Source organism: Pan paniscus, chromosome 22 (assembly GCF_029289425.2).
Source record: "Pan paniscus chromosome 22, NHGRI_mPanPan1-v2.0_pri, whole genome shotgun sequence".
NCBI classification, from domain to species: Eukaryota; Metazoa; Chordata; class Mammalia; order Primates; family Hominidae; genus Pan; species Pan paniscus.
The window spans coordinates 10,968,996-10,982,881 of NC_073271.2; the positions used below are offsets into that span (position 1 = coordinate 10,968,996).

Consider the following 13,886-nt stretch of genomic DNA (forward strand, 5'->3'; position numbering starts at 1 on the left):
CTTTTGAAGCCAGGAGAAAAATGACTATAATTTATTAATTCTATAATCCAGAATCTGAAGATATTGAATCTTGTCTACTCTAATCTTGAATATAATTTTCACTATGAATGTCCTAAATATCTGGCCACAAGAATAAGGAATACAAAACATTTCCAATGTATTGTTAAATTCTTCTCCTATTGCAAATGCTTAGGCACAATTTAATTATTCTCAAGCTCATATATACAGGACTTGATTGCTGATGCTGGTAAGCAAAGTAGCCAAAAGTCTTGAATTTCTAGATCATTTGGTTCTGAAATAATTTATTTGTGATTGCTGCTTCCACACCACTTGTATACATTACTACTGTAGTATATCACATTTCATAGGGATGTATTTATTTACACATATGCCAAAGGACCACACTGAACTCTTAATTCCTTGAGAACAGGTGCTGTACCTTATTTTTCCCAAAGCTTAGCAGATTTACCAGGTACCTAGAACATATTCAATGAAGAGTTGATGAGGGAGTGGACAAACAAATCATGATATAAAAAATCACTTTTCTTTCAGGAAGTAGCAAAGTGTAGATTTACAGGTCTTCAAAGAACCTTCTGCTTTTACTAAAGCCAAAATCACAGTGTTTTTGCTTTGCAAGAATATTTTAAACTTGTATAATGCTCTTTAGCCCATAACAGCTATGTTACACAGAAATTTAAAACATCTGAGGGATAAAAATAGCATATACTTAACTGTTATATTCATAAACTCATTTTATTGAAGGACTTTTCTGTCCTGTTCAAAAAAAAGTTGTTGATTGAACACACACAACACATATACAAGAAAAAAAGAACAGGTCAGGTGCGGTGGCTCACGCCTGTAATCCCAGCACTTTGAGAGGCCAAGACGGGTGGATCACCTGAGGTCGGGAGTTCGAGACCAGCCTGACCAACATGGAGAAACCCCATCTCTACTAAAAATACAAAATTAGCCAGGTATGGTGGCGCATGCCTGTAATCCCAGCTACTCGGGGGGCTGAGGCAGTAGAATCGCTTGAACCCGGGAGGCGGAAGTTGTGTTAGGCCGAGATCATGCTATTGCCATTGCACTCCAGCTTGGGCAACAAGAGCGAAACTCCGTCAAAAAAGAAAGAAGGAAAGAAAGAAAGAAAGAAAGAAGGAAGGAAGAAGGAAGGAAGGAAGGAAGGAGGGAAGGAAAGGAAGGAAGGAGGGAAGGAAAGAAGGAAGCAAGGAAGAGAGAAAGAAAGAAAGAAGGAAGGAAGGAAGGAGGGAAGGAAAGGAAGGAAGGAGGGAAGGAAAGAAAGGAAGGAAGGAAGAAAGAAAGAAGGAAAGGAAGAAAGAAGGAAAGGAAGGAAGGAAGGAAGCAAGGAAGAGAGAAAGAAAGAAAGAAAGAGAAAGAAAGAAAGAAACAATACACATAAGTTTTAAGGGATATGGATGTTTATATCTGTTTGTATTAAACTTCTGCTAATAATCTACTTTTTCCTATGGTCTACTAATAAATGCCAAGAATAGGGGGAACGATCCTCTTATTTAATGCTGGAGATAGTTTATTTGCTGTCTTAGTTTCCTGTGGTTGTTACATCAAATTCACCACCAACTTGGTACTATAAACCAACAGAAATTAATTCTCTCTTGGTTTTGGAGGTCAGTCAGAAATCGGTATCAATGGACTAACATCAAGGTGTGTCTGCAGAGCCACACTTTCTCTAGAGGTGCTAGGGGAGAATCCATTCCTTGCCTCTTCCAGCTTCTGGTGGCTTCCAGCTTTCCCTGCTTATGGTTACTTTACTCCAATGATCAAGGCCAGCATCTTCAAATCTCCTTTTGCTCTGTCTTCACATGGTCTTTTCTTTTCCATGGGTTAAATCTCCCTCTGCCTTTCTCTTATAAGGACATTTGTGGTGGCATTTAGGGACCCACTCGCTCCTTACTTTAAAATCCTTAATTTAGTCACATCTGCAAAGACCATTTCCCCAAATAAGGTGACATTTACGAGGTTCCATTGATTCCAATCTGCTGTCTTTGGGGAGCAATGATTCAGCCTCCTACACTTGCTCTGCCCACTATTTTCATTAATGACTAAGTAATGGGATTCTAGATGATGTACCCTAGTGTACTTTTCTCCACACTCCCTGACACAGGAATAATGATACTGTGTAATACTTGAGTGTTGGAAAACTATCAACTAAATAACACTATCAAGAAAACACTGCCTAAAGAAGCAGGCTTTGGCAAGTAGGGCTCAGAGAGGGAGCTCATAAGTTCATGATAATACTTCCCATAAATTATAGTAATGTTAATTGTCTCCCTCAAAGCAAGGCCATTAAGCCGCTTACTGCTTCTACCTTAATAATTTATTTTGATATTTCTTGTGGCCCTACCTTTTCAATGGTCTTTTACTTTTTACCCAGAGGGGATGTAAACACCTCCCTGACAGTCCTTTGTTGTATATTTCATCTCTAAGTATAACAGGAGAGGGAAACAAATGACCAAATTGGTCGTGATAAGCTCTGCAGCCAACCAAGACAAAAGGCTCTAGAAGACTACAGTAGGAAGAGCTTCATTCGGAAATACAAATCCTAACACATGGAAAAAAGTAAGTAGATCTACATGCCCTATCTAAACAACTGAACTGTCAGTGACTTTGTCACTAACCAGGAAGAGATTTTCTGTTTTATTTATTTCCACTGTGCTGAGGTAAGACCATCCTCAACATGAAAGAAGGCGTTTCATTCCTTCAACACATTTCTATGAATCTCCTACTATATGCCAGATATATTATGTGCCAAGCACTGATTAATTTAGCTGCTTTCTTTCACCCTCTCTGACTATAGTTTTTCATGTAATTTGCAGGGTCAAAACTTTGCAAAGTCCTATGCTTGGCCATTTAAATCTGAGCCAAGGTCACATAAGGACAATTTAGTTAGAGTGGGAGAGAAAGGAAAAAACAAGAAAGCTAAAAAGTTACATAAATGTCCTCTAGCAAGCAGGTTCCTTGTTCTGAGGGCTAATGTACTGTAGCAATTCATCAGTCATTCTAATAGTCTTTTAACTTCTGTCAGAAAGTCTACTGAATGCTAACATTTTAAATGTTTAATATTCTAAAACATATTTTCATTAATCATGCAAATTATCTGGACATCCATATTTTACAATAACCTCTTTTGAGACTAAGAGGGCTAAGAGTTTGTGTATGAGAGCCTGATGTTAGCAAGTGATACTGTAGATGAAGTATAACTTAGAATCAAAGAATTTTAGATGTGAAAAATTGCTAATGTAATTTCAGTATCTATATGTTATCATATTTATACACACCCTCCAAAATGCTATTAATGTCAGATATTTCTAATTAGGTAGCAAGCAGCCTAAAATATGCACTTCCTTCATTCTGCTTTATCATATGGTTGCTGGATGCATATTAATATTGTTGGGTGGTACATTTTCCCAATAGAATTGACCCTGTGTTTCATAGTAAAGTGGACACTGGATTTTGTTATTAGTAAAGGAGAAAAGAAGTGTTAATTGCAGTTAGGTTGGCCTGAACTGCAGCATGAAAACCTCCATTTATATGCTGCCAGTCACTCCAATTCCAGAATTTCTTAGCTTCTTGGAAAAAGGAGAAGTATATGTCTGGGCCCCATGAAACAGGTGGATTAAGAATTGAAAGGGTACAAGACATGAATTTTGATGGAGTTAGTGGAAATTCTTTACCCTTTTTTCTTTTCTTTCTCCTCTCCTCTCCTCTCCTCTCCTCTCCTCTCCTCTTCTTTTCTTTTCTTTCTTTTCCTGAAGCAAACTGATTGCCAGCAAGGCTGGTGGCTGGTAGTGAAATAGAAAAAAATGACCTGAGACCATGTAAGTGTAGTTATACCGGAGTCATAGAGCTCACTGCTTTCAAGAACATGGCCTAAGTAATTTGAAGCCATGGCCGGGCGCAGTGGCTCACGCCTGTAATCCCAGCACTTTGGGAGGCCTAGGCAGGGGGATCACAAGGTCAGGAGTTCAAGACCAGCCTGACCAACATGGTGAAACCATGTCTCTACTTAAAAAAAAAATACAAAAATTGGCCAGGCTTGGTGGTGCACACCTGTAATCCCAGCTACTCAAGAGACTGAGGCAGGAGAATCTCTTGAACCAGGGAGGCTGGGCAACAGAGTGAGACTCCGTCTCAAAAAAAAAAAAAGAAGTCATGAGGTCATGAGCGTTGGTGGATCACTGTACTTGTCCAGCTACCAGCAGGAAACACAATCAAATTAGGAAATCCCAGGAAGGCTTATTTATAAAGGGACTAATTACAAAGGTGTGGGCAGAGTAGAGGGCAGGGGAACCAATAAGGGCTGCACTGGTAGTGGGAGCTAAGAGCTACAGAGCTGTTACTCAATCTAGACCCTAAGAGATCAGGAGGAAGAGCAATTACTAGAATCTCAAGGAAGGAGAATCATGTAAAAGGTCACCTTGAAAGGACTAGCAACCTTTGATTAAGGGAAGCACCAGCACAAGGTGATCTCACAGGGAAAACAAATACCCTGACCTCACTCCTCAGGGAATGAGGGGACTTTCTGCTCACTGAGCCCAACAGGAACCTCAGGGCACAGAACTGGAATGTAGTAGCTTATACAGGTGAATATATCTGAGTGAATATCCAGGCTTCACAAGTGGAGAGTAGATTGGAGAGGAGAGTCAGAAACATCTCATTTTGGTATGAATGCTACTTCTTTCATTGTATGCTACCAAAACTCACAGCCACCCTTCCAATGATTTTATACAGTTTCACCATGTTGGCCAGGCTGGTCTCGAACTCCTGAGCTCAGGTGATCTGCCGGCCTTGGCCTCCCAAAGTGATGGGATTACAGGAATGAGCCACCATGCCCGGCTGTATATATATATATTTACCATTTCCTATCTTTTCTTTTCTTTGTCTAAACTAAATTTCTAGCAGCATTTCTGTATCTTCAGTACACCAGCATGAACCACCTTAGCCCCTGAGTAATCAGATATTTTTTTAAAACATACAAATGTGATCTAGACAGTTCATTATTCTCCCTATATCACTATTTCAGTGTAACAGTGTGCTTTTAAACGTCTGTAGTTTGTATTGCTAAAGGAACACTTAAGACTTCACTTTTTTACATTGTTTGCCTTCTAATTATATTTTTCTAGTAAAATATTTAACCATTACTTCCTGAATCACGGATTCTAAGGTGCAATAAAAATCCAAAGGGAAATATATTTGTTTCCTACAGAGAGATTTTTTTTTTCCCAGAGCATTTTCAATGACTGCTGCAGAAACGAATGAGTAAAGGTTTCCGAAATGAATAGTTGCAGAAAACCAACTTACTGTCATACAGAAGTCCATGCAGCCCCCGGGTAAAAGTACTTATGTATCTCCTTTTGTTGAGTTCTCTATTTTTTTTTATGAATATGCATATTGGGGGATAAACTTCCATCTGCTCTCTTTTAGCTGATTCTATCACATTTTTGAGCTTTGCATCATTATGGAGCTTCAGAGAAAGATGATCATTTACATTACATATGGATATAAAGGAGAGAAGGAGTTGATGAATTGCAAACAAGTATAATTTATATGGACAAAGTGTGCCAGAAGTGCTTTTCACCCCATTTTACTCGGCAACTGGAATGATTCCTGCCCATTCACTTGGCCTAGTGCCCAAGAACTCAGAAAGGAAATGATCCTGTTAGCCTTACACATCAGGATTCTACTCCTGCCCTATGAGGAAATGCTGCTTTGCACTCAGGCCCATCAGGGACCCCAGAAGGTCAAAAGAAACCACTGAATATACTAATGTCATTTTTTTACTTTCTTCCCTCATGGTTTCTTAACTTATAATTTATGTCACACAGACCTTCTGATACTCTAACTGTTGGTAATTCAAATGTGAGAAGTTTGCATGACGAAGATAGGGAAGGGAGAGTTATGAAAAGGTCATATATGTTCCTGGTAGCTTCTCAGCCTCTTTCTGCACTTCGATTTCTCATGGCAGATTATTTGCCTAAATGCTCTTAAGCTTTATAAATAGGTAAATATCTACATTTAGGCGGCCTTCCTGAGGGCTTCTCTGTTGCCTATAGCACAATGAGTTGTGACTCCATAATTTATCAGAGACCAGGGTCCAAGGTGCACTAATAGCAGTAATAACCCCAAAACTTTTATTTTTTCACTTCTTCATTAGGCATTTATTTATAAATCCTTCATTCTTCAAAAATGAGTACTCCGGCTGGGCACAGTGGCTCATGCCTGTAATCCCAGCACTTTGGGAGGCCAAGGCGGGCAGATTCCCTGAGCTCAGGAGTTCAAAACCACCCTGGGCAACATGGTGAAACCCAGTCTCTACTAAAATACAAAAAGTTAGCCAAGCATGGTGCTGCCCACCTGTAATCCCAGCTACTTGGGAGCCTGAGGTGGGAGAATCACTTGAGCCCAGGAGGCAGAGGTTGCAGTGAGCCCAGATCCTGCCACTGCACTCCAGTTTGGGTGACAGAGTGAGACTCCATCTCAAAAAAAAAAAAAAGAGTACTCCTATCATGAGCTAGGTGTGAGGAATGAAAGCTAAATATAGCACAGCCTCTTTGTAAGCTGGTTAGGAGTAAACAAAGAAATATTCTTTCATGAAGAAATGGTCATTCATCTGAGAAGTTCTCTTAAGCCAGCTGACTCTCTCTCATTGCTTCTGACAAACACAGTTGTCATAGCTCTGAGACAATTTGTGTCTTAAGAATTTCAAATGCCTGCAAGTCCATGCCTGCATTGTGGCAGCATGTGCACTGTTTCCACTGAATGTCCAGACATCAATGAATAAAAATGAAGTAGTGGATATAATAGCAGTAGTTGTTTTTATGCACATACTACATGCGTCGTGCTGTGTGCTTTACACACATTATCTCATTTAATTGACAACATTTTGTAGATTAAAAAAAAAAAAGACTAAGCTTAGAGGATAAATGACCTGCCCAGTCACACAATTCTTAAACCAGATGCTTCAACTCCATGATCTCCTCCAGTCTCTATGTTTAGGTGAACATTGGGTGTGATCAGAGAAATTCGGCAGTTAAATAGGAGGTAACATAAAAAGAGGGTTGCTTTTATCTCATTTCCATAGCCAAAAAACCTGGTCAAGTTTAGAAGCTGCTGTTCTTTTACCTACATTTAGTCCCTATTCGTTTTGCTCTCAACCTTTACATGATTGTAGCATGACTTCCCACTTTATGAAAGAGTACTTGAAGTCTGTATGCAAATTATTCAAGTTTTTTTATGGTTGTGGGGAGGATGGAAGTGCGTGCGTGTGTGAGGTGATGGAGTATCTAAAATTTCTTCCTATTATTTTTCTCAGAACTTCTGCTTGTAACGGAAGTTTCTCAACATGAAATGTCATCAATTTGGCCTCATTCAGGAAGTTGCAGGGCACTTGACTGTAACCTCAGTAAATTGTACGTTTTCTGAAATCCTGATAATCTTTAGCTGCCTATCATTTTGAAATTTTTAAAGTTATTTTATTTCTGAACTAACTCCCTTGGCAATTTAATTGATTAAAAGAGAAAAGATTATAATGAAATACTTCAGAATGTAGATATATTCATCTTTACATTACAAGGGGAACTCAGAATTTAAATGATCTGATTTTTGTATTCATCAAAAAATTACTATGAGGATTTTATTTATTTATCTGGAATAAAATTCCTCTAACCATGCATATTGTCACAACATACTTGAATTTACAAAGATACGGAATCTCTGGGATCAGAATAACGGTATATTCTGATCTGTGTATATATGAAAGACTCAGTGGGTTCCAATGAGAGAAGCTATGCTATGATTCTCATGCGGTTATATAGTTAAAAAGACCTTTGTTGGCATAGTCTTGGACAGCATACATGTTCCAACTTTAAATATTGCTGAGTGAATAAATAAACATATGAGACTGGGAAATGTCGTCAGGGTTCAACCTAGAAACACAAAGCCAGTATCATGATCTTGTAATTATTATAATGTTAATCCTTTAGCCATCTTAAAAGGCTTGGACTCATGTCTCTCACCCAGCCAAAAGCAGCAGAAGGTCCAAGTTCCTCAGCTACCTCCCAACCTTGGATGAGCCGTTTCTTATCTTTCCGCTGCTCTTTATTCAGCTTTCCATGGCCAAGAGAAAAACCTGTCTTCCTTCTGTTGATGTTCCCTCCCCCACGTTGAGGGAGCTGAGGCGAGAGCTGCAGAGGATCCGTAAGGAGCTGTGGGTAAGGTGAGGACAACAGCCCTCCCTTAATGTGGAGTATACGTCCGCTATTCTTGTGTCCTTTTTAGTGCGGAACTCCGTGATGAGGCCTTCCTCCTGACCACTTGAGCCTCATGGTGTCTCCTCTTTTTAGGAATCCAATCTCTCTTCCTGTGCTTCAATCTCCTCAAGGGCTCTGCAGCACTTCCCCTCAAAAGCATTTCCCTAAATCCTTGACTGGGTACCAGACCTTCATTTTTAAGTGATTGAAGTTGTGGCTGAGTATGCGTCATGGGCGATTGCCACCGTTTTAAAGTCAAGTAGTTTGTTAGTTGCTCCCCAACTTACAATTTCCTGGCATCTCCATAAAGAAGCTATCCTGTCTTGATCTCCCTGAGGCAGCAGGTTGATTAAAGTTTTAAAATCATGGTTAGTGACTGCTGTGTTTAAGGAGGCCCCAGAATAATCGATTTGGAGTGGTAGCCATAGCAAGAGTGGGGTCATGATGGAGGCAGCACCTTGGAAAACTGAAATGAAACACCATTTCATGCTGTGAAAGGGGAAGAATAGAGGTAGACATGTGCTTTAGCCTCACCTGGGCACTGCATATGCGGTTAAATCTCAGGGGTCTGGAAAAATATGCCAGACGTTAGCAGTGTAATGTTGTCCTCCAGCATTTGAAATAACACTTTGTGTTTCCTGTTTTTTCCTAAGGTATTACGTTTTATTGGTTAAAAAAAAAATAGGTCACTTTGGAAGGTACTTACCTACAGTACCTATATAAATTGAATGGATCAATTTAAATAGGAAGATGGAATCTGTTATATAGGAATAATCATCATATTCAATGCCCTCTAGCAAATATTTCCTAAGTGCCCACTGTGTGCCAGGTATTATGTTAGGCACCAGAGATTAAAAAGGCTAAACAAAATAATCTCTGTCACAAGGAGGTCACAGTCTTACGGAAGGGCAATTGTCATACAAATATATAAAGCATAATATGACAAGTGCTATGACCCACAATTTACAAGTTGCTATGGAAACACAAAGAAGAGAGCACCAAAGGGAATCATGGAAGGCTTCATAGAGTAAGTGACCTTTAGGATGGAGGAAAGAGGGAGACTTCCTAATGTGGAAAATAGCAGGAGACACTCCAGGAAAATAAATAGCATATGAAAAGTCACAAAGGGAAGAAAATTGCAAGTATATTGTTATGGCTGGAGTGTAGATTGAGAGGTGTGTGTGTATGGTGGTGGTGGTGAGGGGGTAGTTACAATTCATAAGGTAGGTAAAAAGCAATTGGGGAAGACCTTATGCAGCCTGGAAGGAAGTTTGGATATTATACTAAAGACAATGAGAAGCCATCCAAAACTTTCAAGCAGAAAAGTACCTGATTTGATTCGTGGATTAGAAAGATTTATCTGGAGGCTGTGTGAAGGATGGATGAGAAGGTAGGGGGTCAGTTGGAAAGCTACTGCCATTTTCCGTGCATGAGATCATGAGGATCCAAAGCAAGACAACAACCATGGAAATGGATAGAAGGCCATGAATATGAAAGCATTTGTAGAGGTAGGATCCATAGGGCTTGATTACTTATTGAATTTGTATGAGGAGGATATATGTGAGATGAAGCAAGAAGTGATTTTCTGCTTTGATGACTGGCTGGGTGTTAGTAGCAGTAAAGAGGAGTTGGCAATAAAAAAGCAGAAACAAATTTGTAGAGAAAATCGATGGTTTGGTTATGTTGAATTGAAGTTTCCTGGGGGCATCAAGTGAGTCAGATAAACATCACTGGGGTTCAGGGGACAGATGAGGTTGAGGAGGTTGAGATTATTGCTATGGGATGCACTTATATTACAAAAAGTGAGGGGTGTCTGGGAGGAGATATTTTCTCTAAAGTCCAATATTAAAACCCCTAAGCAACATTACTCTGGAAAATGCAATATGCAAATAGTTCTTTTTATTATTAACATTAGGGTATGTCAAATTTTAAAATATTTACACTTAAAGACAAAACATCTGCACAATTATTACAATTGGTTCCACTAAATCAGAAGAGACTACACATTATCTATACTTTTATACCAGAAAACAAAATGAAGAAATCAACAAAATATAATTACTAAAACTCCACTGTGGATCAAGATAAAATGTGTCCAATATTAACTCACACTTTCCCAATAAGTATAAAAATGAATATAACATTGCTTGGACAACTTGTTTCAACAGCGAATCCTCTATTACTATTTGTTCAATAACATATATAAATTCAAAACTGGCAGGTATTAAAAAAGGTTACTTTGTTTTTTGCAGATACTGTACTTGTAAAATAAAGCCAAATAAAGCATCTGTCACACATACCAAAGTCTTACATTTTGCCTTTCTAATACAAGCAAGTGAAATATTAACACATAGCATTTAAAATAATAAATATATATTTTATTGACAGTAATTTGGAATGTTAGAGATACAAAATTTTATGTACAATTATTCAGATTAAAACATTTAAACTTTAGGTTTTATTTACAAATATTTATCTTATCTTCCTCTCCTATTTGACGTTTTATCTCAAGAAGAGTTAAAATGGAATGCATCTGTAGCTATATAGTTGGGAATGTGTGTTCAGTCACTTGGCTCTGCGATAGTAATCTTATGTACCATGTCAGACAGATTTTCAGACTCCAGATCCTCTTTGCCATTATCTGAATTTCCTGATGAGATATAGCAACCAGAGTCCCTTGGGCAGTCATCTAACTGTGACTTATTTAAGGAGATGTCTGAGCTCAAGGATAGGGGCTCAGGTTCATTTTCTTGCTCTTGAATAACTGTAAATGGAAAAAAAGGGCAGGAGTTAGGTAAAGCAACACAAAATCTTATTCACGTACTCATTCACTTTCAAGTATTATCCTATTTTAACTGTTCTAACCATGACTTCATTACAATGGAAAGTTCTGCAAGTAAAAGGTATCTTTGTTTATTACAAAAGAGATATTTGCACCCAAATATTCAAGCTACTGTTTTATTAGAAGCCAAAATTTGCCCTTCGTTGTTCACTTGCAGTTTCATGGAATTCATGTGAACTTCCCGCATAAGCAAAGATCAATATGGACTCTCATTTTACATTAATAGTAAGTTGCCAGAGAAAGCAGATTGTATCCACAGTGTGACTGATGCCTTGTCCAAATACTCCTTAAAGTATCATTATAAAAAGGCATTTATAGTTTAAATGCACAATCCAAGTCAATAGTGATCTTTGTGAACAATTTTAGATTCATGATAATCTAGATTAATTAATAAATTATCACTATAAGTAAGAATGTACAGTAGGACTTCAATTATTTGGAAGTTAACTAATAAAACTTTAAATATCCAGAATTTTCCTATGTTTGCATGTATCACAAAATAGACATAAGAAACCAGGTTGCTTTTAGAAAGTAAAACACCAAAATTTCCACTGAATCTACTTTATGGATATTTAGTCTTCCGTATCTTTGTCTGTAGTCCTGAAGAATAATCATTTATTTTCAGATTGATAATTCTGCATTCTTAAAGCAGTGTTCTATATTCAACAGGCATTATCTTTTAGAAAAAGATTACTATTAGGGATATAACAAAATATATTTTGGAAGAACCCCTAAGCAGCCTGAAGTTCACATGTTACTCTTCTCGATTCCTTTAGCGTCAACTTTCTCTCTGTCCATGTGGTTTCTTGATGGGTGTTTCTGCATCCTGAGCTGAGCTCCTCAGAGAAGAAATAGATCTCAGGTACTGCCTCTTAGCTGCAGTACCATATCTTCCTCTTTCCCCTTCTAACCTTGGGGCTTCACCACTGTAGGCATTTGAATAGCTCCACGTTGAAAGAGCCAAACACACATTTAAGGTTGGGACAAGAACTCTGCCTACAGAGGCTTTGCACTTCATCCCATTCCAGTGAGAATAAAGAAAATCCAAACCTCAGAATCCTTCAAAGAAGGAAAATGTATAATTTTCTTCAATAGGCTATTATAATGCTAATTAATTTATATCTAGGAAATCTATGCTTTATCTTATTTATTTTATATATATATATCTATCTTGCTTTAAAATGCATTTTCTAGTTTCCATATGTTTTGCTAACATTAGTTTATGATCCACTGTGTGTCCAATTGCCATCAACTTCCATTACAAATGAGAATTGTGCTGTAAGTTACCCTTGTGTTAATGAATTAACTTCTCTTTAATGTTTTTAGAATGGTACTAGTTAAGCATCATCCATGGGAGAAATTGAAAAGTGTTACTTAAAATATCTCCTAAATTCTGTAGTTTAGAAGAAAAACACTGGTTGAGAAAGGCTGGAAGAAAATGATAAAAATTGCTTCTTAGTCTACTCATCTTCAGAATGAGTCATAACAGTTCTTTTAACCTTTTCCTTAAGGCTTGTATTTGCAACAGTGAAACCATATTTATGCCATTCTTCTGAATCTTCACATTTGCCCCACAATTTTAACTATAGATTCAAATATCAGGTATTTGCCTAGTGATATTATAACTAGTTCTAGATATAAGATGACAATTTTAATAGGCACCTATTGTGATTGTTATTTTTAAATTTTAGCTACCATGGAAGCATTTTGTGTGCATTATTCATGACAATCTTTAAGTTTGGGAGGGTTTACTTATTATTCACTAGTCTTTCTGAGTATCAGTCATTCACTCTTCTTTCTAAGCCCTTTTTTTTTATGAAAAGGCAGCACTAAAATGGGACCTCATTCTCTGAAGAATTGCTTTCTATCCTGCCTTGGCTTTTCTATCTTATTGCCACTGAAATGAAATGAGCCAGCTCTGTGTTCCATTATCCAAGTGTTTCTAGAAAAGGCCAGAGGAATTAGTGCTTTTGTATGCATTCTGCCACATCAGCAATGATCATCCTATTTGGAGTGTGAACCTCTTAGTCATAATGATTGTGGGGATAAGGCCACATTTCCCCAGATTATGTTTGGGCCAATATTACCTCAATGCAAAATTAAAAGAACTGATCTACTTCCCTTCACATTGATATCCTAAACAAGACTTGGCATAATAAAAACTGTTTGTTCCCAACACTCTGTTCTATTTAGGTTGATTACCAATTGTGGGGCTCTCTTCAGGATATGAAGCAGAGTCTTTAAGAACTGTAATTTCCAAAATTAGTTCTTTTCCTTTAAAAAAATAAATATTTAGCTTGTTATTTCACTCTCAGAAGCCTCTGTGCATTCACCTCAATGGGGAACAAAGTAAATAAATTAAAAACTGTCTTTACTAGAGAATATGTCATTGTGTAATATTAGTAATAAAAATGTATTTGTTTTTATTTCCACATGAGAAATGCTATATCACGTTCTCTAAATTCTAGGAATGGTTTTGTTTTAAACACAGGTCATTTATTGTAGAAACCTTTCATCTGCAATTTTTATGGAAAAAGAAAATAGTTTCTCAGTATGAAAGTTATGCAGCACGGTAATTTACAGAACAGCAGTAATTTGCTAAATGATTTCCTCGTGAAATGAAAACACGACCGTGCCTCCTCAAATGCTTCCCACCAGGCTTGCAATAATTTCAGGCAGGTGATCAGCTGGAACTCTCAACTGTAACTATAAAAAGGCAGGTCATTATGTTATATTACGGAGATGAAAGCTATATC

The 13,886-nt window shown here is 37.7% G+C and overlaps 1 protein-coding gene and 1 long non-coding RNA gene across 4 annotated transcripts in view; one reads left to right on the forward strand and one right to left on the reverse strand.

Annotated features, from left to right (window-relative positions):
* Positions 1-2,245: 2,245 nt before the first annotated feature.
* Positions 2,246-13,886, forward strand: part of LOC117977301 (uncharacterized) — a 63,218-nt gene continuing 51,577 nt past the window's right edge. The window contains exon 1 of the long non-coding RNA XR_004668379.3: positions 2,246-2,598. This is a non-coding gene — a long non-coding RNA (uncharacterized LOC117977301). The remainder of the gene's footprint in view (positions 2,599-13,886) is intronic.
* Positions 10,166-13,886, reverse strand: part of SAMSN1 (SAM domain, SH3 domain and nuclear localization signals 1) — a 170,790-nt gene continuing 167,069 nt past the window's right edge. For all 3 annotated transcript variants that reach the window (XM_024927031.5, XM_055105188.1, XM_003819190.3), the window contains one exon: positions 10,166-11,052. In XM_024927031.5, the coding sequence (XP_024782799.4) occupies positions 10,850-11,052 (203 nt within the window). In that variant the 3' untranslated portion in view covers positions 10,166-10,849. The remainder of the gene's footprint in view (positions 11,053-13,886) is intronic.